At 48.2% G+C, this 24,408-nt stretch overlaps 1 protein-coding gene across 4 annotated transcripts in view; it reads right to left on the reverse strand.

The window, feature by feature from the left end:
• The window catches only part of LOC135537297 (dual specificity protein phosphatase 16-like), a 78,417-nt gene that overhangs the window by 23,834 nt on the left and 30,175 nt on the right, over positions 1–24,408 (reverse strand). For 2 of the 4 annotated variants that reach the window (XM_064963496.1, XM_064963498.1), the window contains exons 2-3: positions 19,421–20,411; positions 2,148–2,286 (exon numbers count right to left, since the gene is read on the reverse strand). In XM_064963496.1, coding sequence (XP_064819568.1) covers positions 2,148–2,286; positions 19,421–19,906 — 625 coding nt within the window. In that variant the 5' untranslated portion in view covers positions 19,907–20,411. Of the gene's footprint in view, positions 1–2,147; positions 2,287–19,420; positions 20,412–20,597; positions 20,646–24,408 lie in introns of all 4 variants that reach the window. The other 2 variants (XM_064963499.1, XM_064963497.1) reach the window with 2 other exon arrangements.

Consider the following 24,408-nt stretch of genomic DNA (forward strand, 5'->3'; position numbering starts at 1 on the left):
GGGGAAGAGAGGAAGGGGAGAGAGAGAGGCAGTGAGGAGGATGTAGGGCTGGAGGGGGAGGGAGGAGAGAGGAGGGGAAGAGAGGAAGGGGAGAGAGAGAGACGCAGTGAGGAGGATGAAGGGCTGGAGGGGGAGGAAGGAGGGAAAGAGAGGAAGGGGAGGGAGAGAGACGCAGTGAGGAGGATGAAGGGCTGAGGGGGAGGGAGGAGGGGAAGAGAGGAAGGGGAGGGAGAGAGAGAGGCAGTGAGGAGGATGTAGGGCTGAGGGGGAGGGAGGAGGGGAAGAGAGGAAGGGGAGAGAGAGAGGCAGTGAGGAGGATGTAGGGCTGGAGGGGGAGGGAGGAGAGAGGAGGGGAAGAGAGGAAGGGGAGAGAGAGAGGCAGTGAGGAGGATGTAGGGCTGGAGGGGGAGGGAGGAGGGAAAGAGAGGAAGGGGAGAGAGAGAGACGCAGTGAGGAGGATGTAGGGCTGGAGGGGGAGGGAGGAGGGAAAGAGAGGAAGGGGAGAGAGAGAGACGCAGTGAGGAGGATGAAGGGCTGAGGGGGAGGGAGGAGGGGAAGAGAGGAAGGGGAGGGAGAGAGAGAGGCAGTGAGGAGGATGTAGGGCTGAGGGGGAGGGAGGAGGGGAAGAGAGGAAGGGGAGAGAGAGAGGCAGGAGGAGGATGTAGGGCTGGAGGGGGAGGGAGGAGAGAGGAGGGGAAGAGAGGAAGGGGAGAGAGAGAGACGCAGTGAGGAGGATGAAGGGCTGGAGGGGGAGGAAGGAGGGAAAGAGAGGAAGGGGAGGGAGAGAGACGCAGTGAGGAGGATGAAGGGCTGAGGGGGAGGGAGGAGGGGAAGAGAGGAAGGGGAGGGAGAGAGAGAGGCAGTGAGGAGGATGTAGGGCTGAGGGGGAGGGAGGAGGGGAAGAGAGGAAGGGGAGAGAGAGAGGCAGTGAGGAGGATGTAGGGCTGGAGGGGGAGGGAGGAGAGAGGAGGGGAAGAGAGGAAGGGGGAGAGAGAGAGGCAGTGAGGAGGATGTAGGGCTGGAGGGGGAGGGAGGAGGGAAAGAGAGGAAGGGGGAGAGAGAGAGACGCAGTGAGGAGGATGTAGGGCTGGAGGGGGAGGGAGGAGGGAAAGAGAGGAAGGGGAGAGAGAGAGACGCAGTGAGGAGGATGAAGGGCTGGAGGGGGAGGGAGGAGGGGAAGAGAGGAAGGGGAGAGAGAGAGGCAGTGAGGAGGATGTAGGGCTGGAGGGGGAGGGGAAGAGAGGAAGGGGGAGAGAGAGAGAGAGAGGCAGTGAGGAGGATGAAGGGCTGGGGGGGAGGGAGGAGGGAGGAGGGGAAGAGAGGAAGGGGGAGAGAGAGAGAGAGAGAGGCAGTGAGGAGGATGTAGGGCTGGAGGGGGAGGGAGGAGGGAAAGAGAGGAAGGGGAGAGAGAGGCAGTGAGGAGGATGTAGGGCTGGAGGGGGAGGGAGGAGGAGGGAAAGAGAGGAAGGGGAGAGAGAGAGACGCAGTGAGGAGGATGTAGGGCTGGAGGGGGAGGGAGGAGGGAAAGAGAGGAAGGGGGAGAGAGAGACGCAGTGAGGAGGATGAAGGGCTGGAGGGGGAGGGAGGAGGGGAAGAGAGGAAGGGGAGAGAGAGAGAGAGGCAGTGAGGAGGATGAAGGGCTGAGGGGGGAGGGAGGAGGGGAAGAGAGGAAGGGGAGAGAGAGAGGCAGTGAGGAGGATGTAGGGCTGGAGGGGGAGGGAGGAGGGAGGAGGGGAAGAGAGGAAGGGGGGGGAGAGAGAGAGAGAGAGGCAGTGAGGAGGATGAAGGGCTGGGGGGGAGGGAGGAGGGAGGAGGGGAAGAGAGGAAGGGGGAGAGAGAGAGAGAGAGAGGCAGTGAGGAGGATGAAGGGCTGGGGGGAGGGAGGAGGGAGGAGGGGAAGAGAGGAAGGGGGGAGAGAGAGAGGCAGTGAGGAGGATGTAGGGCTGGAGGGGGAGGGAGGAGGGAAAGAGAGGAAGGGGAGAGAGAGAGGCAGTGAGGAGGATGAAGGGCTGGAGGGGGAGGGAGGAGGGAAAGAGGCAGTGAGGAGGATGTAGGGCTGGAGGGGGAGGGAGGAGGGAAAGAGAGGAAGGGGAGAGAGAGAGAGAGAGGCAGTGAGGAGGATGTAGGGCTGAGTGAGGGTGTCTAACCTGAGAGCAGGTGTACTGAAGGGAAGCTCCTCTCCAGCTTGTCCAATAGGACGGTAAGGAAGGCCTCCGAGGGAAGAGTCAAGGGGTCAGATGAACTCTGGTCATACACCACCACCTCCTGACCACCCACTCGCTCCAACTAGGAGAAAAAGAGCGAGAGAGGAAGGGTTAACAGAATCATTCAGAGAGAGAGAGAGAGAGAGGAAGAGTTCAGAGAAACATTCAGAGAGAGAGGAAGAAAAGTTAACAGAAACATTCAGGGAGAGAGGGGAAGAGTTACTCAAACAGTCTTGTAATCTAAAACAAACACACACTCACAATCAGCAATCATTGATTATGTATTGATTGTCTAAATATTTTAGTGATCAGACAATCACAAAGTCAACACTCAGATCACTGGCTGCCCCGGCAACACAATCCCAAAGCAGAACCTGTCATGCTGTCTCTGAACCAGAAGGAGCTGTCACTTCGGTATAACTAGTTGGAGATGTCGTACCAGTCAGGTTGATGTGTCAGGTTGATGTGTAATGTACCAGTCGGGTTGATATGTCACATACCAGTCAGGTTGATATGTCAGGTTGATGTGTCATGTACCAGCCAGGTTGATATGTCAGGTTGATATGTCATGTACCAGTCAGGTTGATGTGCCATGTACCAGTCAGGTTGATGTGTCAGGTTGATATGTCATGTACCAGTCAGGTTGATATGTCAGGTTGATATGTCAGGTTGATATGTCAGGTTGATATGTCATGTTGATATGTCCTGTAACAGTCAGGTTGATATATCATGTACCAGTCAGGTTGATATGTCATGTACCAGTCAGGTTGATATGTCAGGTTGATATGTCCTGTACCAGTCAGGTTGATAGGTCATGTACCAGTCAGGTTGATATGTCATGTTGATATGTCAGGTTGATATGTCCTGTAACAGTCAGGTTGATATATCATGTACCAGTCAGGTTGATGTGTCAGGTTGATATGTCAGGTTGATATGTCATGTTGATATGTCATGTTGATATGTCCTGTAACAGTCAGGTTGATATATCATGTACCAGTCAGGTTGATATGTCATGTACCAGTCAGGTTGATATGTCCTGTACCAGTCAGGTTGATAGGTCATGTACCAGTCAGGTTGATAGGTCATGTACCAGTCAGGTTGATATGTCATGTTGATATGTCAGGTTGATATGTCCTGTAACAGTCAGGTTGATATATCATGTACCAGTCAGGTTGATATGTCACGTACCAGTCAGGTTGAGATGTCAGGTTGATATGTCCTGTACCAGTCAGGTTGAGATGTCAGGTTGATATGTTAGGTTGATTTGTCAGGTTGATATGTCCTGTACGAGTCAGGTTGATATGTCACGTACCAGTCAGGTTGAAATAAATAATAATAATAATATATCCCATTTAGCAGACGCTTTTGTCCAAAGCGACTTACAAGTCGGCTGGGGCCACTACTGCATATGGGTGGCCCCAGTGGGAACCGAACCCACGACGCTTGGCGTTGCAAGCGCCATGCTCTACCGACTGAGCCACACAGGACTCATGTCACGTACCAGTCAGGTTGATATGTCACGTACCAGTCAGGTTGATATGTCACGTACCAGTCAGGTTGATATGTCACGTACCAGTCAGGTTGATATGTCACGTACCAGTCAGGTTGATATGTCACGTACCAGTCAGGTTGATATGTCCTGTACCAGTCAGGTTGATATGTCACGTACCAGTCAGGTTGATATGTCACGTACCAGTCAGGTTGATATGTCATGTACCAGTCAAGTTGATATGCCATGTACCAGTCAGGTTGATATGTCACGTACCAGTCAGGTTGATATGTCACGTACCAGTCAGGTTGATATGTCACGTACCAGTCAGGTTGATATGTCAGGTTGATTTGTCAGGTTGATATGTCCTGTACGAGTCTGGTTGATATGTCATGTACCAGTCAGGTTGATATGCCATGTACCAGTCAGGTTGATATGTCCTGTACCAGTCAGGTTGATATGTCAGGTTGATATGTCAGGTTGATATGTCACGTACCAGTCAGGTTGATATGTCATGTTCCAGTCAAGTTGATATGTCACGTACCAGTCAGGTTGATATGTCACGTACCAGTCAGGTTGATATGTTCTGTAACAGTCAGGTTGATATGTCCTGTACCAGTCAGGTTGATATGTCAGGTTGATATGTCCTGTACGAGTCTGGTTGATATGTCATGTACCAGTCAGGTTGATATGCCATGTACCAGTCAGGTTGATATGCCATGTACCAGTCAGGTTGAGATGTCAGGTTGATATGTCATGTACCAGTCAAGTTGATATGTCCTGTACCAGTCAGGTTGATATGTCAGGTTGATATGTCCTGTACCAGTCAGGTTGATATGTCAGGTTGATATGTCCTGTACCAGTCAGGTTGATATGTCAGGTTGATATGTCATGTACCAGTCAGGTTGATATGTCAGGTTGATATGTCCTGTACCAGTCAGGTTGATATGCCATGTACCAGTCAGGTTGATATGCCATGTACCAGTCAGGTTGAGATGTCAGGTTGATATGTCATGTACCAGTCAAGTTGATATGTCCTGTACCAGTCAGGTTGATATGTCAGGTTGATATGTCATGTACCAGTCAGGTTGATATGTCAGGTTGATATGTCCTGTACCAGTCAGGTTGATATGTCAGGTTGATATGTCATGTACCAGTCAGGTTGATATGTCAGGTTGATATGTCCTGTACCAGTCAGGTTGATATGTCAGGTTGATATGTCAGGTTGATATGTCATGTACCAGTCAGGTTGAGATGTCAGGTTGATATGTCATGTACCAGTCAGGTTGAGATGTCAGGTTGAGATGTCATATACCAGTCAGGTTGATATGTCAGGTTGATATGTCATGTACCAGTCAGGTTGATATGTTCTGTAACAGTCAGGTTGATATGTCATGTACCAGTCAGGTTGATATGTCCTGTACCAGTCAGGTTGATATGTCCTGTACCAGTCAGGTTGATATGTCATGTAACAGTCAGGTTGATATGTCATGTTGATATGTCAGGTTGATATGTCATGTACCAGTCAGGTTGATATGTCATGTACCAGTCAGGTTGATATGTCATGTACCAGTCAGGTTGATATAACATGTACCAGTCAGGTTGATATGTCACGTACCAGTCAGGTTGATATGTTCTGTACCAGTCATGTTGATATGTCATGTACCAGTCAGGTTGATATGTTCTGTACCAGTCAGGTTGATATGCCATGTACCAGTCAGGTTGATATGTCACGTACCAGTCAGGTTGATATGTCACGTACCAGTCAGGTTGATATGTCACGTACCAGTCAGGTTGATATGTCACGTACCAGTCAGGTTGATATGTCAGGTTGATATGTCACGTACCAGTCAGGTTGATATGCCATGTACCAGTCAGGTTGATATGTCATGTACCAGTCATGTTGATATGTCCTGTACCAGTCAGGTTGATATGTCAGGTTGATATGTCAGGTTGATATGTCACGTACCAGTCAGGTTGATATGCCATGTACCAGTCAGGTTGATATGTCCTGTACCAGTCAGGTTGATATGTCATGTACCAGTCATGTTGATATGTCATGTACCAGTCATGTTGATATGTCATGTACCAGTCATGTTGATATGTCATGTACCAGTCAGGTTGATATGTCAGGTTGATATGTCATGTACCAGTCAAGTTGATATGTCATGTACCAGTCAGGTTGATATGTCATGTTGATATGTCCTGTACCAGTCAGGTTGATATGTCAGGTTGATATGCCATGTACCAGTCAGGTTGATATGTCCTGTACCAGTCAGGTTGATATGTCATGTACCAGTCATGTTGATATGTCCTGTACCAGTCAGGTTGATATGCCATGTACCAGTCAGGTTGATATGCCATGTACCAGTCAGGTTGATATGTCATGTACCAGTCAGGTTGATATGCCATGTACCAGTCAGGTTGATATGTCCTGTTGATATGTCCTGTTGATATGTCAGGTTGATATGCCATGTACCAGTCAGGTTGATATGTTCTGTACCAGTCAGGTTGATATGTCCTGTACCAGTCAGGTTGATATGTCCTGTACCAGTCAGGTTGATATGTTCTGTACCAGTCAGGTTGATATGTCATGTACCAGTCAGGTTGATATGTCCTGTACCAGTCAGGTTGATATGTCATGTACCAGTCAGGTTGATATGTCAGGTTGATATGCCATGTACCAGTCATGTTGATATGTCATGTACCAGTCAGGTTGATATGTCCTGTACCAGTCAGGTTGATATGTTCTGTACCAGTCAGGTTGATATGTCATGTACCAGTCAGGTTGATATGTCCTGTACCAGTCAGGTTGATATGTCATGTACCAGTCAGGTTGATATGTCAGGTTGATATGCCATGTACCAGTCATGTTGATATGTCAGGTTGATATGTCAGGTTGATATGTCATGTACCAGTCAGGTTGATATGTTCTGTACCAGTCAGGTTGATATGTCATGTACCAGTCAGGTTGATATGTCCTGTACCAGTCAGGTTGATATGCCATGTACCAGTCAGGTTGATATGCCATGTACCAGTCAGGTTGATATGTCATGTACCAGTCAGGTTGATATGTCCTGTACCAGTCAGGTTGATATGTCATGTACCAGTCAGGTTGATATGTCCTGTACCAGTCAGGTTGATATGTCAGGTTGATATGTCCTGTACCAGTCAGGTTGATATGTCAGGTTGATATGTCATGTACCAGTCAGGTTGATATGTCCTGTACCAGTCAGGTTGATATGACCTGTACCAGTCAGGTTGATATGTTCTGTACCAGTCATGTTGATATGTCAGGTTGATATGTCAGGTTGATATGCCATGTACCAGTCATGTTGATATGTCAGGTTGATATGTCAGGTTGATATGTCATGTACCAGTCAGGTTGATATGTCAGGTTGATATGTCCTGTACCAGTCAGGTTGATATGTCCTGTACCAGTCATGTTGATATGTCCTGTACCAGTCAGGTTGATATGTCATGTACCAGTCAGGTTGATATGTCCTGTACCAGTCAGGTTGATATGTCATGTACCAGTCAGGTTGATATGTCCTGTACCAGTCATGTTGATATGTCCTGTACCAGTCATGTTGATATGTCATGTTGATATGTCCTGTACCAGTCATGTTGATATGTTCTGTACCAGTCATGTTGATATGTCCTGTACCAGTCATGTTGATATGTCCTGTACCAGTCAGGTTGATATGTCAGGTTGATATGTCCTGTACCAGTCAGGTTGATATGTCAGGTTGATATGCCATGTACCAGTCATGTTGATATGTCAGGTTGATATGTCATGTACCAGTCATGTTGATATGTCAGGTTGATATGTCCTGTACCAGTCAGGTTGATATGACCTGTACCAGTCATGTTGATATGTCAGGTTGATATGCCATGTACCAGTCAGGTTGATATGACCTGTACCAGTCATGTTGATATGTCAGGTTGATATGTCATGTACCAGTCAGGTTGATATGTTCTGTACCAGTCAGGTTGATATGTCCTGTACCAGTCAGGTTGATATGTCCTGTACCAGTCAGGTTGATATGTCATGTACCAGTCATGTTGATATGTCCTGTACCAGTCATGTTGATATGTCAGGTTGATATGTCAGGTTGATATGTCAGGTTGATATGTCATGTACCAGTCAGGTTGATATGTCCTGTACCAGTCAGGTTGATATGTCATGTACCAGTCATGTTGATATGTCCTGTACCAGTCATGTTGATATGTCATGTACCAGTCAGGTTGATATGTCCTGTACCAGTCAGGTTGATATGTCCTGTACCAGTCAGGTTGATATGTCAGGTTGATATGTCCTGTACCAGTCAGGTTGATATGTCATGTACCAGTCATGTTGATATGTCCTGTACCAGTCAGGTTGATATGTCATGTACCAGTCAGGTTGATATGTCAGGTTGATATGTCATGTACCAGTCAGGTTGATATGTCCTGTACCAGTCAGGTTGATATCTCCTGTACCAGTCAGGTTGATATGTCATGTACCAGTCAGGTTGATGTGTCCTGTACCAGTCAGGTTGATATGTCCTGTACCAGTCAGGTTGATATGTCCTGTACCAGTCAGGTTGATATGTCATGTACCAGTCATGTTGATATGTCCTGTACCAGTCAGGTTGATATGTCATGTACCAGTCAGGTTGATATGTCATGTACCAGTCAGGTTGATATGTCCTGTACCAGTCATGTTGATATGTCCTGTACCAGTCAGGTTGATATGTCCTGTACCAGTCAGGTTGATATGTCAGGTTGATATGTCCTGTACCAGTCAGGTTGATATGTCATGTACCAGTCATGTTGATATGTCCTGTACCAGTCAGGTTGATATGTCATGTACCAGTCAGGTTGATATGTCAGGTTGATATGTCCTGTACCAGTCAGGTTGATATCTCCTGTACCAGTCAGGTTGATATGTCATGTACCAGTCAGGTTGATATGTCCTGTACCAGTCAGGTTGATATGTCAGGTTGATATGTCATGTACCAGTCAGGTTGATATGTCCTGTACCAGTCAGGTTGATATGTCAGGTTGATATGTCCTGTACCAGTCATGTTGATATGTCAGGTTGATATGTCCTGTTCCAGTCAGGTTGATATGTCCTGTACCAGTCAGGTTGATATGTCATGTACCAGTCAGGTTGATATGTCCTGTACCAGTCAGGTTGATATGTCCTGTACCAGTCATGTTGATATGTCCTGTACCAGTCATGTTGATATGTCATGTACCAGTCAGGTTGATATGTTCTGTACCAGTCAGGTTGATATGTCAGGTTGATATGTCCTGTACCAGTCAGGTTGATATGTCCTGTACCAGTCATGTTGATATGTCCTGTACCAGTCAGGTTGATATGTCAGGTTGATATGTCCTGTACCAGTCATGTTGATATGTCAGGTTGATATGTCCTGTACCAGTCAGGTTGATATGTCCTGTACCAGTCAGGTTGATATGTCATGTACCAGTCAGGTTGATATGTCCTGTACCAGTCAGGTTGATATGTCATGTACCAGTCAGGTTGATATGTCCTGTACCAGTCATGTTGATATGTCCTGTACCAGTCATGTTGATATGTCATGTACCAGTCAGGTTGATATGTCATGTACCAGTCAGGTTGATATGTCATGTTGATATGTCATGTACCAGTCAGGTTGATATGTCATGTTGATATGCCATGTACCAGTCAGGTTGATATGTCCTGTACCAGTCAGGTTGATATGCCATGTACCAGTCAGGTTGATATGTCCTGTACCAGTCAGGTTGATATGTCCTGTACCAGTCAGGTTGATATGTCATGTTGATATGTCATGTACCAGTCAGGTTGATATGTCCTGTACCAGTCAGGTTGATATGTTCTGTACCAGTCAGGTTGATATGTCCTGTACCAGTCATGTTGATATGTCATGTACCAGTCAGGTTGATATGTCATGTACCAGTCAGGTTGATATGTCATGTTGATATGTCATGTACCAGTCAGGTTGATATGTCATGTTGATATGTCCTGTACCAGTCATGTTGATATGTCCTGTACCAGTCATGTTGATATGTCATGTACCAGTCAGGTTGATATGTTCTGTACCAGTCAGGTTGATATGTCCTGTACCAGTCATGTTGATATGTCATGTACCAGTCAGGTTGATATGTCATGTACCAGTCAGGTTGATATGTCATGTTGATATGTCATGTACCAGTCAGGTTGATATGTCATGTTGATATGTCATGTACCAGTCAGGTTGATATGTCCTGTACCAGTCAGGTTGATATGTCCTGTACCAGTCAGGTTGATATGTAATGTACCAGTCAGGTTGATATGTCATGTATAACCGGTTGGAAACAGAGTGATCGTGGGGTTTATAGTTCTATGGTCCTATTCTAGGGTGGAAAGTTCCACTGCGGTGCCCTTGAACGCGCGCGCACACACACACACACACACACACACACACACACACACACACACACACACACCTGACCTAAATAGCTTGTTGATATCCAGTTTCCACTGCTATGAATAGATATGATTTGAGTCCTCCTGTCGATAGGACTAAAGCCAGATGTACATTACATGTTGTTATTCCCCAACTGCAGGCTACGATCAGCTCATGGAGATTTTTAACAAATCGGAAGAAATCGGAGCAAACCTAACCTGGAAGCACATAAGGTGAATTCACCAATTTGTAAGTCGCTCTGGATAAGAGCGTCTGCCAAATGACTTAAATGTAAATGTAACATAGCCCATTTCAGGTTGATGGGCTCTCGAGAACTCTATGGGCACTTAAGGCATCCCAATAACTTTTATACATGTTGAATATTTTATTTAACTAGGCAAGTCAGTTAAGAACAAATACTTATTTACTATGACGACCTAGGAACAGTGGGTTAACTGACTGGTCGAGGAACGGTGGGTTAACTGACTGGTCGAGGAACGGTGGGTTAACTGACTGGTCTAGGAACGGTGGGTTAACTGACTGGTCTAGGAACAGTGGGTTAACTGACTGGTCTAGGAACAGTGGGTTAACTGACTGGTCTAGGAACGGTGGGTTAACTGACTGGTCTAGGAACGGTGGGTTAACTGACTGGTCGAGGAACGGTGGGTTAACTGACTGGTCGAGGAACGGTGGGTTAACTGACTGGTCGAGGAACGGTGGGTTAACTGACTGGTCGAGGAACGGTGGGTTAACTGACTGGTCTAGGAACGGTGGGTTAACTGACTGGTCTAGGAACAGTGGGTTAACTGACTGGTCTAGGAACAGTGGGTTAACTGACTGGTCTAGGAACAGTGGGTTAACTGACTGGTCTAGGAACAGTGGGTTAACTGACTGGTCTAGGAACAGTGGGTTAACTGACTGGTCTAGGAACAGTGGGTTAACTGACTGTTCTAGGAACAGTGGGTTAACTGACTGGTCTAGGAACAGTGGGTTAACTGACTGGTCTAGGAACAGTGGGTTAACTGACTGGTCTAGGAACAGTGGGTTAACTGGTCTAGGAACAGTGGGTTAACTGCCTTGTTCAGGGGCAGAACGACAGATTTGTCATCTCGGGGATTCTATCTTGCAACATTTCGGTTACTAGTCCAACGCTCTAACCACAAGGCTACCTGCTGGTTACTAGTCCAATGCTCTAACCACTAGGCTACCTGCTGGTAACTAGTCCAACGCTCTAACCACAAGGCTGCCTGCTGGTTACTAGTCCAATGTTCTAACCACTAGGCTACCTGCCGGTTACTAGTCCAACGCTCTAACCACTAGGCTACCTGCCGGTTACTAGTCCAACGCTCTAACCACTAGGCTACCTGCCGGTTACTACTCCAACGCTCTAACCACTAGGCTACCTGCCGGTTACTACTCCAACGCTCTAACCACTAGGCTACCTGCTGGTTACTAGTCCAACGCTCTAACCACTAGGCTACCTGCTGGTTACTGGTCCAACGCTCTAACCACTAGGCTACCTGCTGGTTACTGGTCCAACGCTCTAACCACTAGGCTACCTGCTGGTTACTACTCCAACGCTCTAACCACTAGGCTACCTGCTGGTTACTAGTCCAACGCTCTAACCACTAGGCTACCTGCCGGTTACTAGTCCAACGCTCTAACCACTAGGCTACCTGCCGGTTACTAGTCCAACGCTCTAACCACTAGGCTACCTGATGGTTACTAGTCCCAACGCTCTAACCACTAGGCTACCTGCTGGTTACTGGTCCAACGCTCTAACCACAAGTCTACCTGCTGGATTTACTTCCGGCGCCAACAGAGATGGCCGCCTCACTTCGCGTTCCGAGGAAACTATGCAGTTTTTTGTTTTTGCTACGTGTTATTTCTTACATTGGTACCCCAGGTCATCTTAGGTTTCATTACATACAGTCGAGAAGAACTACTGAATATAAGATCAGCGTCAACTCACCATCAGTACGACCAAGAATATGACTTTCCCGGAGCGGATCCTGTGTTCTGCCTTTCACCCAGGACAACGGAATGGATCCCAGCCTGCGACCCAAAACAACGACGTCGTAAAAGAGGCAAACGAAGCGGTCTTCTGGTCAGACTCCGGAGACGGGCAAATCGCGCGCCACTCCTAAGCATTCTTCTCGCCAATGTCCAGTCTCTTGACAACAAGGTTGATGAAATCCGAGCACGGGTAGCATTCCAGAGGGACATCAGAGACTAACGTTCTTTGCTTCACGGAAACATGGCTCACTCGAGAGACGCTATCGGAGTCGGTGCAGCCAGCTGTTTTCTCCACGCATCGCGCCGACAGAAACAAACATCTTTCTGGTAAGAAAAGGGGCGGGGGCGTATGCTTTATGGTTAACAAGACGTGGTGTGGTCACAACAACATACAGGAACTCAAATCCTTCTGTTCACCTGATTTAGAATTCCTCACAATCAAATGTCGACCGCATTATCTACCAAGAGAATTCTCTTCGATTATAATCACAGCCGTATATATTCCCCCCCAAGCAGACACATCGATGGCACGGAACGAACTTTATTTGACTCTTTGCAAAGTGGAATCCGTACATCCTGAGGCTGCATTCATTGTGGCTGGGGATTTTAACAAGGCCAATCTGAAAACCAGACTCCCTAAATTGTATCAGCATATCGATTGCGCAACCAGGGCTGGTAAAACCTTGGATCATTGCTATTCTAACTTCCGCGATGCATATAAGGCCCTGCCCCGCCCTCCTTTCAGAAAAGCTGACCACGACTCCATTTTGTTGCTCCCTGCCTACAGACCGAAGCTAAAACAAGAAGCTCCCACGCTGAGGTCTGTTCAACGCTGGTCCGACCAATCTGATTCCATGCTCCAAGACTGCTTCTATCACGTGGACTGGGATATGTTTCGTATTGCGTCAGACAACAACATTGACGAATACGCTGATTCGGTGAGCGAGTTAATTAGAACGTGCGTTGAAGATGTCGTTCCATTTACATTACATTTAAGTCATTTAGCAGACGCTCTTATCCAGAGCGACTTACAAATTGGTGAATTCACCTTCTGACATCCAGTGGAACAGCCACTTTACAATAGTGCATCTAAATCATTAAGGGGGGGTGGTGAGAAGGATTACTTATCCTATCCTAGGTATTCCTTGAAGAGGTGGGGTTTCAGGTGTCTCCGGAAGGTGGTGATTGACTCCGCTGTCCTGGCGTCGTGAGGGAGTTTGTTCCACCATTGGGGGGCCAGAGCAGCGAACAGTTTTGACTGGGCTGAGCGGGAACTGTACTTCCTCAATGGTAGGGAGGCGAGCAGGCCAGAGGTGGATGAACGCAGTGCCCTTGCTTGGGTGTAGGGCCTGATCAGAGCCTGGAGGTACTGCGGTGCCGTTCCCCTCACAGCTCCGTAGGCAAGCACCATGGTCTTGTAGCGGATGCGAGCTTCAACTGGAAGCCAGTGGAGGGAGCGGAGGAGCGGGGTGACGTGAGAGAACTTTGGAAGGTTGAACACCAGACGGGCTGCGGCGTTCTGGATGAGTTGTAGGGGTTTAATGGCACAGGCAACGATTAAAACATTCCCAAACCAGGAACCGTGGATTGATGGCAGCATTCGCGTGAAACTGAAAGCGCGAACCACTGCTTTTAAATCAGGGCAAGGTGACCGGAAACATGACGGAATACTGATTAATGTCTTTCCAACTCTCGCTTTCCCCTCCTTGCTACATTTGACCTCCCACTTTCCCAGTCCTCCAACTCACAAGGCAATACACTTGTCCTCATCTTTAATAGAGGCTGCTCCCCTACTGACCTCACTGCAACACCTCTCCAGGTCTCTGCTCACCTACTGACCTCACTGCAACACCCCTCCAGGTCTCTGCTCACCTACTGACCTCACTGCAACACCTCTCCAGGTCTCTGCTCACCTACTGACCTCACTGCAACACCTCTCCAGGTCTCTGCTCACCTACTGACCTCACTGCAACACCTCTCCAGGTCTCTGCTCACCTACTAACCTCACTGCAACACCTCTCCATCTTCTGAAATCATCTGAAACATCTTCAAAGAGTATATTAAATAATCCCCTCCCACCCTTACTAGCTCTAACTTAGCTGACAGATACTTTACTGACTATGACTGGTCCACCTAGCTATCTGAAGATGAATGTACTGACTATGACTGGTCCACCTAGCTATCTGAAGATGAATGTACTGACTATGACTGGTCCACCTAGCTATCTGGAGATGAATGTACTGACTATGACTGGTCCACCTAGCTATCTGGAGATGAATGTACTGACTATGACTGGTCCACCTAGCTATCTGGAGATGAATGTACTGACTATGACTGGTCCACCTAGCTATCTGGAGATGAATGTACTGACTATGACTGGTCCACCTAGCTATCTGGAGATGAATGTACTGACTATGACTGGTCCACCTAGCTATCTGGAGATGAATGTACTGACTATGACTGTGATATGTGGTTGTCTCACCTAGCTATCTGGAGATGAAAGCACTAACTGTAAGTCTCTCTGGGTGAGAGCATCTTCTCAATGACTAACATGTAACAGTAAATGTATTTTTCGGAGCATAACAATGCCCATACAAGGAACGCGATACCTTCCTCGGTTGCCATGATGATTTTCTTACTGAACATGCGCAAACCTGCACAGCAAATATAGCCCGATTCTCCACCCAATTGTCCAATCGTACCGCCCGGAGGTACCACCAGGTGTATGTACTAGATTACTAGTTCACTAGGATTTTGCTGGACTGAATCGCTCAATGGGATAGTATCTCCAATGGTTCAAATCCTGTAGCGTGTTTCAGCCTCAAGATGTGTCTTGACAACGATAAAGGAGAGATGATGAGGAGGAGGAAAAGGAGGAGGAGGAGGAGGAGCAGGTGGAGGAGGAGCAGGTGGAGGAGGAGGAGGGGCAGGTGGAGGAGGAGGAAGAGAAGGAAGAAGAGGAGGAGGAAGATGAGGAGGAGGAGGAGGGGCAAGTGGAGGAGGAGGAGGGGCAGGTGGAGGAGGAGGAAGAAGAGGAGGAGGAAGATCAGGAGGTGGAGGAGGGGCAGGTGGAGGAGGAGGAGGAGCAGGTGGAGGAGGAGGAAGAGGAGGAGGGGAGGAGCAGGAGGAAGAGAAGGAAGAAGAGGAGGAGGAAGAGGAGGAGGTGGAGGAGGGGCAGGTGGAGGAGGTGGAAGAGGAGGAAGAGGAGGAGGGGAGGAGCAGGTGGAGGAGGAGGAGGAGGAAGAGGAGGAGGAAGATGAGGAGGTGGAGGAGGGGCAGGTGGAGGAGGTGGAGGAAGAAGATGAGTAGGTGGAGGAGGAGCAGGTGGAGGAAGAGGAGGAAGGGAGGAGGAGCAGGTGGAAGAAGAAGATGAGGAGGTGGAGGAGGAGCAGGTGGAGGAAGAAGATGAGGAGGAGGAGGAAGAGGAGGAGGAGGAAGAGGAATAAGAGGAAGAGAGGAGGAGGAGGAGGAGGAAGATGAGCCATCCAGATACTGAAACGGTTTCATCTGTATCTGGTGAGAGACAAGGCTCTTTGACTTTGGTCTGAAGTCTGAGAGCTGCACCGACACAGTGAAGACCCCCTCACAACTTCAGCCTTAATGACATGATTGTTGAGTATATTGTCCGTCTGTCATGTTGCTAACTGGAGGCAGAACACAGACCTAAAGAGCCCTGTTTGAGCAGATGGAAATGGAAGTGTGTAAGTACCTGTCTCTCTCAGTCCATGAGCCTCAGATGACCCTCAGACTATTTCCACTATGGAAGGACCTCTGTGGCTTGGCAGCAGCTCAGAATTCAACGCACTCAAGGAAGCTCTACTTTCCCTACCGCGTAAAGAAGCTCTACCTTCCCTACCGCGTTAACATGCTCTACTTTCCCTACCGCGTTAACATGCTCTACTTTCCCTACCGCGTTAACATGCTCTACTTTCCCTACCGCGTTAACATGCTCTACTTTCCCTACCGCGTTAACATGCTCTACTTTCCCTACCGCGTTAACATGCTCTACTTTCCCTACCGCGTTAAGAAGCTCTACTTCCCCTACCGCGTTAAGAAGCTCTACTTCCCCTACCGCGTTAAGATGCTCTACTTTCCCTACCGCGTTAAGATGCTCTACTTTCCCTACCGCGTTAAGAAGCTCTACTTTCCCTACCGCGTTAAGCTCTACTTTCCCTACCGCGTTAAGATCTCTACTTCCCCTACCGCGTTAAGAAGCTCTACTTTCCCTACCGCGTTAAGAAGCTCTACTTTCCCTACCGCGTTAAGATGCTCTACTTTCCCTACCGCGTTAAGATGCTCTACTTTCCCTACCGCGTTAAGAAGCTCTACTTTCCCTACCGCGTTAAGAAGCTCTACTTTCCCTACCGCGTTAAGAAGCTCTACTTTCCCTTCCGCGTTAAGAAGCTCTACTTTCCCAACCGCGTTAAGAAGCTCTACTTTCCCAACCGCGTTAAGAAGCTCTACTTTCCCAACCGCGTTAAGAAGCTCTACTTTCCCTACCGCGTTAAGAAGCTCTACTTTCCCTACCGCGTTAAGAAGCTCTACTTTCCCTACCGCGTTAAGATGCTCTACTTTCCCTACCGCGTTAAGAAGCTCTACTTCCCCTACCGCGTTAAGAAGCTCTACTTCCCCTACCGCGTTAAGATGCTCTACTTTCCCTACCGCGTTAAGATGCTCTACTTTCCCTACCGCGTTAAGAAGCTCTACTTTCCCTACCGCGTTAAGCTCTACTTTCCCTACCGCGTTAAGATCTCTACTTCCCCTACCGCGTTAAGAAGCTCTACTTTCCCTACCGCGTTAAGATGCTCTACTTTCCCTACCGCGTTAAGATGCTCTACTTTCCCTACCGCGTTAAGAAGCTCTACTTTCCCTACCGCGTTAAGAAGCTCTACTTTCCCTACCGCGTTAAGAAGCTCTACTTTCCCTACCGCGTTAAGAAGCTCTACTTTCCCTACCGCGTTAAGAAGCTCTACTTTCCCAACCGCGTTAAGAAGCTCTACTTTCCCAACCGCGTTAAGAAGCTCTACTTTCCCAACCGCGTTAAGAAGCTCTACTTTCCCTACCGCGTTAAGAAGCTCTACTTTCCCTACTGCGTTAAGAAGCTCTACTTTCCCTACCGTGTTAAGATGCTCTACTTTCCCTACCGCGTTAAGAAGCTCTACATTCCCAACCACGTTACGAAGCTCTACTTTCCCTAACGCGTTAAGAAGCTCTACTTTCTTTACCGTGTTAAGAAGCTCTACTTTCCCTACCGTGTTAAGAAGCTCAACTTTCCCAACCACGTTAAGAAGCTCAACTTTCCCAACCGCTTTAAGAAGCTCTACTTTCCCTACCGCGTTAAGAAGCTCTACTTTCCCTACCGTGTTAAGAAGCTCAACTTTCCCAACCACGTTAAGAAGCTCTACTTTCCCTACCGCGTTAAGAAGCTCTACTTTCCCTACCGTGTTAAGATGCTCTACTTTCCCTAAGATGCTCTACTTTCTCTACTGCATTAAGATGCTCTACTTCCCCTACCGTGTTAAGATGCTCTACTTTCCCTACCGTGTTAAGATGCTCTACTTTCCCTACCGCGTTAAGATGCTCTACTTTCCCTACCGCGTTAAGAAGCTCTACTTTCCCTACCGCGTTAAGAAGCTCTACTTTCCCTACCGCGTTAAGAAGCTCTACTTTCCCTACCGCGTTAAGAAGCTCTACTTTCCCTACCGCGTTAAGAAGCTCTACTTCCCCTACCGCGTTAAGAAGCTCTACTTCCCCTACCGCGTTAAGAAGCTCTACTTCCCCTACCGCGTTAAGCTCTACTTTCCCTACCGCGTTAAGAAGCTCTACTTTCCCTACCACGTTAAGATGCTCTACTTTCCCTACCGCGTTAAGAAGCTCTACTTTCCCTACCTCTTTCTAGAAGTTGTTATTTCTCTACCTCATTGCACAGAGTTAACTACAGCTTACAATCATAGGAAAATTTTGCCTCAGTCGTAAAACAAGCAGACAGACGTCCTTAAAACGTGTTATTCCAAACTGTTGCCAAACCACGAGAGGGGAGTGACTGGATTCTACAACACCACTCAGTAAATATCTTTATAATAATGCCCTCTGATTCAGACAACTGATTCCTGGATTCTGTCAGTCTGAAGTCAGTGAGAGAGTGTCAGATCTCCTTCTGGCTCTGCATGAGAAACTCCCTGTCTCTCCTCGACTACTGGCAGATCAGTGATCTGGGTTAGAGTTAGTTAAAGAGAAACTCCCTGTCTCTCCTAGACTCCTGGCAGATCAGTGATCTGGGTTAGAGTTAGTTAAAGAGAAACTCCCTGTCTCTCCTAAACTCCTGGCAGATCAGTGATCTGGGTTAGAGTTAGTTAAAGAGAAACTCCCTGTCTCTCCTCGACTACTGGCAGATCAGTGATCTGGGTTAGAGTTAGTTAAAGAGAAACTCCCTGTCTCTCCTCGACTACTGGCAGATCAGTGATCTGGGTTAGAGTTAGTTAAAGAGAAACTCCCTGTCTCTCCTAGACTCCTGGCAGATCAGTGATCTGGGTTAGAGTTAGTTAAAGAGAAACTCCCTGTCTCTCCTAAACTCCTGGCAGATCAGTGATCTGGGTTAGAGTTAGTTAAAGAGAAACTCCCTGTCTCTCCTAGACTCCTGGCAGATCAGTGATCTGGGTTAGAGTTAGTTAAAGAGACACTCCCTGTCCCTCCTAGACTCCTGGCAGATCAGTGATCTGGGTTAGAGTTAGTTAAAGAGACACTCCCTGTCTCTCTCCTGGCAGATCAGTGATCTGGGTTAGAGTTAGTTAAAGAGACACTCCCTGTCTCTCTCCTGGCAGATCAGTGATCTGGGTTAGAGTTAGTTAAAGAGACACTCCGTCTCTCTCCTGGCAGATCAGTGATCTGGGTTAGAGTTAGTTAAAGAGACACTCCCTGTCTCTCTCCTGGCAGATCAGTGATCTGGGTTAGAGTTAGTTAAAGAGACACTCCCTGTCTCTCTCCTGGCAGATCAGTGATCTGGGTTAGAGTTAGTTAAAGAGACACTCCCTGTCTCTCTCCTGGCAGATCAGTGATCTGGGTTAGAGTTAGTTAAAGAGAAACTCCCTGTCTCTCTCCTGGCAGATCAGTGATCTGGGTTAGAGTTAGTTAAAGAGACACTCCCTGTCTCTCTCCTGGCAGATCAGTGATCTGGGTTAGAGTTAGTTAAAGAGACACTCCCTGTCTCTCTCCTGGCAGATCAGTGATCTGGGTTAGAGTTAGTTAAAGAGACACTCCCTGATACAGGAACTCACCTTCTTCTTAGCAGAGTGTTGCAGCAGTTCGTTGATCTGAACCTTGTCCTGTTGCAGCCGTCTCTTCATCAGTTTTGAACAGTTCACATTGACCGCCTCCAGGATGTGGGAGGAGTTATATTCTACGAAGGGCCGGCTGTCAATCAACAACACGCTGTCCAGACCCCCCTCCAGCAGGGCGACCAGCCCCTCGGCCCCGATGGGACGCACCGAGCCCTGCCTGGTCCCGGATGCAGAGCCTGATACAGGCCCTGAACCTTTGACTCCAGTCCCAGCTCGGGGTCCATTCCCCACCCCAGGTCCAATCACAGTCCCAGCTCGGGGTCCATTCCCCACCCCAGGTCCAATCACAGTCCCGGCTCGGGGTCCATTCCCCACCTCAGGTCCAATCCCAAACCCCCCTGCAGCTCCGGCTGCAATCCCAAAACCAGTCCCTCCAGTTTCAGCTCCAGTGCAGGCTCCCACTCCCACGGGACGTTCCGACATGACGACCCCTTCTTTACCCCTTTCTCACAGCCCCTCCTCCTCTTCCTCCCTCCTCCTCTTCCCCTTCGGCGGGTGGGTGGCTAGCGGTCCAGTTGCACGACGCAGCCCTCAGGAGATGAACAGACCCATTGTGTAGGCTGAGTATGATGTCATCCTGATGGAGCTTAGCAGCACAGCCCAGGCGAGAGAGAGAGCGAGAGCGAGAGACAGAGAGAGAGAGAGTGAGAGAGTGAGAGAGCGAGAGAAGCCTCTCTGGCCCTGAAGGACTAAAAACCTAAACCCCTGCTATCTTTCTTGTGCCTCTGTGTGTGTGTACGTGTGCTCGTGTGTGTGTGTGTGTGTGTTCGTGTTCGTGTGTGTGTGTGTGCAAGGGGGGGGGGGGGGAAGGGCGGTCTCTTTCACACCATTGCAGGAGCGGAACAAAAGAGAGCTTTTCTCGTGGTCTGGCTGACGATTACATCATCATGAACCTCACTCCTCCATTTATATTGAAGAGTTGATCAGCCTGGAGAGGAGAGGAGAGGAGAGGAGAGGAGAGGAGAGGAGAGGAGAGGAGAGGAGAGGAGAGGAGAGGAGAGAATTAGACCAACAACAGGATTGGAACAGAAACAATCGTGGAAACATATTCTGGTCTGGTTTCATAATAATGGACAGTTAATCAGACAACTTGTCCTTATGCTGAAACAGCCACCTGAGGGGGTCCATGGAGAGTCTAGATCAGCGGTTGCCTTCTCCGTCCCTGGGTCACCAAAACACCGTCAGAAACACGTTAGGACCCCAAACCTAGATTTTGTTGTACATAAAATATCTTGGTGGTACTGGTCCCACCAGGTTACTGTTCCCACCAGGTTACTGTTCCCACCAGGTTACTGTTCCCACCAGGTTACTGTTCCCACCAGGTTACTGTTCCCACCGGGTTACTGTTCCCACCAGGTTACTGTTCCCACCAGGTTACTGTTCCCATTATGTTAATGTTCCCACCAGGGTACTGTTCCCACCAGGTTACTGTTCCCACCAGGTTACTGTTCCCACCAGGTTACTGTTCCCACCAGGGTACTGTTCCCACCAGGTTACTGTTCCCACCAGGTTACTGTTCCCACCAGGTTACTGTTCCCACCAGGTTACTGTTCCCACCAGGTTACTGTTCCCACCAGGTTACTGTTCCCACTAGGTTACTGTTCCCACCAGGGTACTGTTCCCACCAGGGTACTGTTCCCACCAGGTTACTGTTCCCACCAGGTTACTGTTCCCAACAGGTTACTGTTCCCATTATGTTACTGTTCCCACCAGGTCACTGTTCCCACCAGGTTACTGTTCCCACCAGGTTACTGTTCCCATTATGTTACTGTTCCCACCAGGTTACTGTTCCCACCAGGTTACTGTTCCCACTATGTTACTGTTCCCACCAGGGTACTGTTCCCACCAGGTTACTGTTCCCACCAGGTTACTGTTCCCACCAGGTTACTGTTCCCATTATGTTACTGTTCCCACCAGGTTACTGTTCCCACCAGGTTACTGTTCCCATTATGTTACTGTTCCCACCAGGTTACTGTTCCCACCAGGTTACTGTTCCCATTATGTTACTGTTCCCACCAGGTTACTGTTCCCACCAGGTTACTGTTCCCACCAGGTTACTGTTCCCACCAGGTTACTGTTCCCACCAGGTTACTGTTCCCACCAGGTTACTGTTCCCACCAGGTTACTGTTCCCACCAGGTTACTGTTCCCACCAGGTTACTGTTCCCACCAGGTTACTGTTCCCACCAGGGTACTGTTCCCACCAGGTTACTGTTCCCACTATGTTACTGTTCCCACCAGGGTACTGTTCCCACCAGGTTACTGTTCCCACCAGGTTACTGTTCCCACCAGGTTACTGTTCCCACCAGGTTACTGTTCCCACCAGGTTACTGTTCCCACCAGGTTACTGTTCCCACCAGGTTACTGTTCCCACCAGGGTACTGTTCCCACCAGGTTACTGTTCCCATTATGTTACTGTTCCCACCAGGTTACTGTTCCCACCAGGTTACTGTTCCCACCAGGGTACTGTTCCCACCAGGGTACTGTTCCCACCAGGGTACTGTTCCCACCAGGTTACTGTTCCCATTATGTTACTGTTCCCACCAGGTTACTGTTCCCACCAGGGTACTGTTCCCACCAGGTTACTGTTCCCATTATGTTACTGTTCCCACCAGGTTACTGTTCCCACCAGGTTACTGTTCCCACCAGGTTACTGTTCCCACCAGGTTACTGTTCCCACCAGGGTACTGTTCCCACCAGGGTACTGTTCCCACCAGGTTACTGTTCCCACCAGGGTACTTTTCCGAGGTATCAAGAACATGAGAATGGTTTTACTGGGAACAGGTCATGTAGACTGTTCTCGTTGATCATACTATATTTATTTATTTATCTTGCTCCTTTTGCACCCCAGTATCTCAACTTGCACATTCATGTTCTATATTCATCTTCTGCACATCCTACCGTTCAAGTGTTTAATTGCTATATTGTAATTACTTCGCCACCATGGACAATTTATTGCCTTTGCCTCCCTTATCTTACCTCATTTGCACACACTGTATATATACTTTTTCTACTGTATTATTGACTGTATGTTTGTTTTATTCCATGTGTAACTGTGTCATTGTTTGTGTCGCACTGCTTTGTGTCGCACTGCTTTCTCAACTGGCCTCCCTGGTTAAATAAAGGTGTTCTCCACTGACCTACCTGGTTAAATAAAGGTGTTCTCCACTGGCCTACCTGGTTAAATAAAGGTGTTCTCCACTGGCCTACCTGGTTAAATAAAGGTGTTCTCAACTGACCTCCCTGGTTAAATAAAGGTGTTCTCAACTGACCTCCCTGGTTAAATAAAGGTGTTCTCCACTGACCTCCCTGGTTAAATAAAGGTGTTCTCCACTGACCTCCCTGGTTAAATAAAGGTGTTCTCAACTGGCCTCCCTGGTTAAATAAAGGTGTTCTCCACTGACCTACCTGGTTAAATAAAGGTGTTCTCCACTGGCCTACCTGGTTAAATAAAGGTGTTCTCCACTGGCCTACCTGGTTAAATAAAGGTGTTCTCCACTGGCCTACCTGGTTAAATAAAGGTGTTCTCCACTGGCCTACCTGGTTAAATAAAGGTGTTCTCCACTGGCCTACCTGGTTAAATAAAGGTGTTCTCCACTGGCCTACCTGGTTAAATAAAGGTGTTCTCAACTGACCTCCCTGGTTAAATAAAGGTGTTCTCCACTGACCTCCCTGGTTAAATAAAGGTGTTCTCCACTGACCTCCCTGGTTAAATAAAGGTGTTCTCCACTGACCTCCCTGGTTAAATAAAGGTGTTCTCAACTGGCCTCCCTGGTTAAATAAAGGTGTTCTCCACTGACCTACCTGGTTAAATAAAGGTGTTCTCCACTGACCTACCTGGTTAAATAAAGGTGTTCTCCACTGGCCTACCTGGTTAAATAAAGGTGTTCTCCACTGGCCTACCTGGTTAAATAAAGGTGTTCTCCACTGGCCTCCCTGGTTAAATAAAGGTGTTCTCCACTGGCCTCCCTGGTTAAATAAAGGTGTTCTCAACTGGCCTCCCTGGTTAAATAAAGGTGTTCTCAACTGGCCTCCCTGGTTAAATAAAGGTGTTCTCAACTGGCCTCCCTGGTTAAATAAAGGTGTTCTCAACTGACCTCCCTGGTTAAATAAAGGTGAAATAAAATAAAAAAGATCTCTGATCAATCTCAACTAAGGTTCCACCATGGCCTCCACTGATATTGACTTCCAATAACAGAAGCTATCATATATATATATATATATATATATATATGTGTGAGTGAGTGAGTGAGTGAGGAACACCAACTTCCCAGTCTGAGCCTGACTCACAGACCAATAGCATTAGGAGAGGAAAATCCCCCATGCCGAGGAACCAACCACACACCCATGTCAAACCAGCAGTTAGGCCAGACAGTAACACCAAGCAGAAATTCCCCCAAACATTTTCCTCCTCGACGCGACCACCCAGAACCACCAATAAAATAGATTGCTTGGCAGACATGTCGATGCCACGTGCCAAAACAAATAAAAGTGTTTCAGCCTATAAACATGTCACCTGTGAACCACACCATGGTCTCCAGACACCTCACCTCAGACACCTCAATCTCACAGGCTCACAGCGCCCAGACATCCCTGGGTCCGCCTCATAGCTCTACACCGTCACTGTCCTTAGAGACTTGGCCACACAGGCGGTCTCACTGATTAATACAGCTACGAAGTATCCCAGAAATGCCAATAATCAATGGACAGGGCTCCACACTGGTCCTGGAACAGTTTAGATGGACAGGGCTCCACACTGGTCCTGGAACAGTTTAGATGGACAGGGCTCCACACTGGTCCTGGAACAGTTTAGATGGACAGGGCTCCGCACTGGTCCTGGAACAGTTTAGATGGACAGGGCTCCGCACTGGTCCTGGAACAGTTTAGATGGACAGGGCTCCACACTGGTCCTGGAACAGTTTAGAT

Source organism: Oncorhynchus masou, unplaced genomic scaffold, assembly GCF_036934945.1.
Source record: "Oncorhynchus masou masou isolate Uvic2021 unplaced genomic scaffold, UVic_Omas_1.1 unplaced_scaffold_747, whole genome shotgun sequence".
NCBI classification, from domain to species: domain Eukaryota; kingdom Metazoa; phylum Chordata; class Actinopteri; order Salmoniformes; family Salmonidae; genus Oncorhynchus; species Oncorhynchus masou.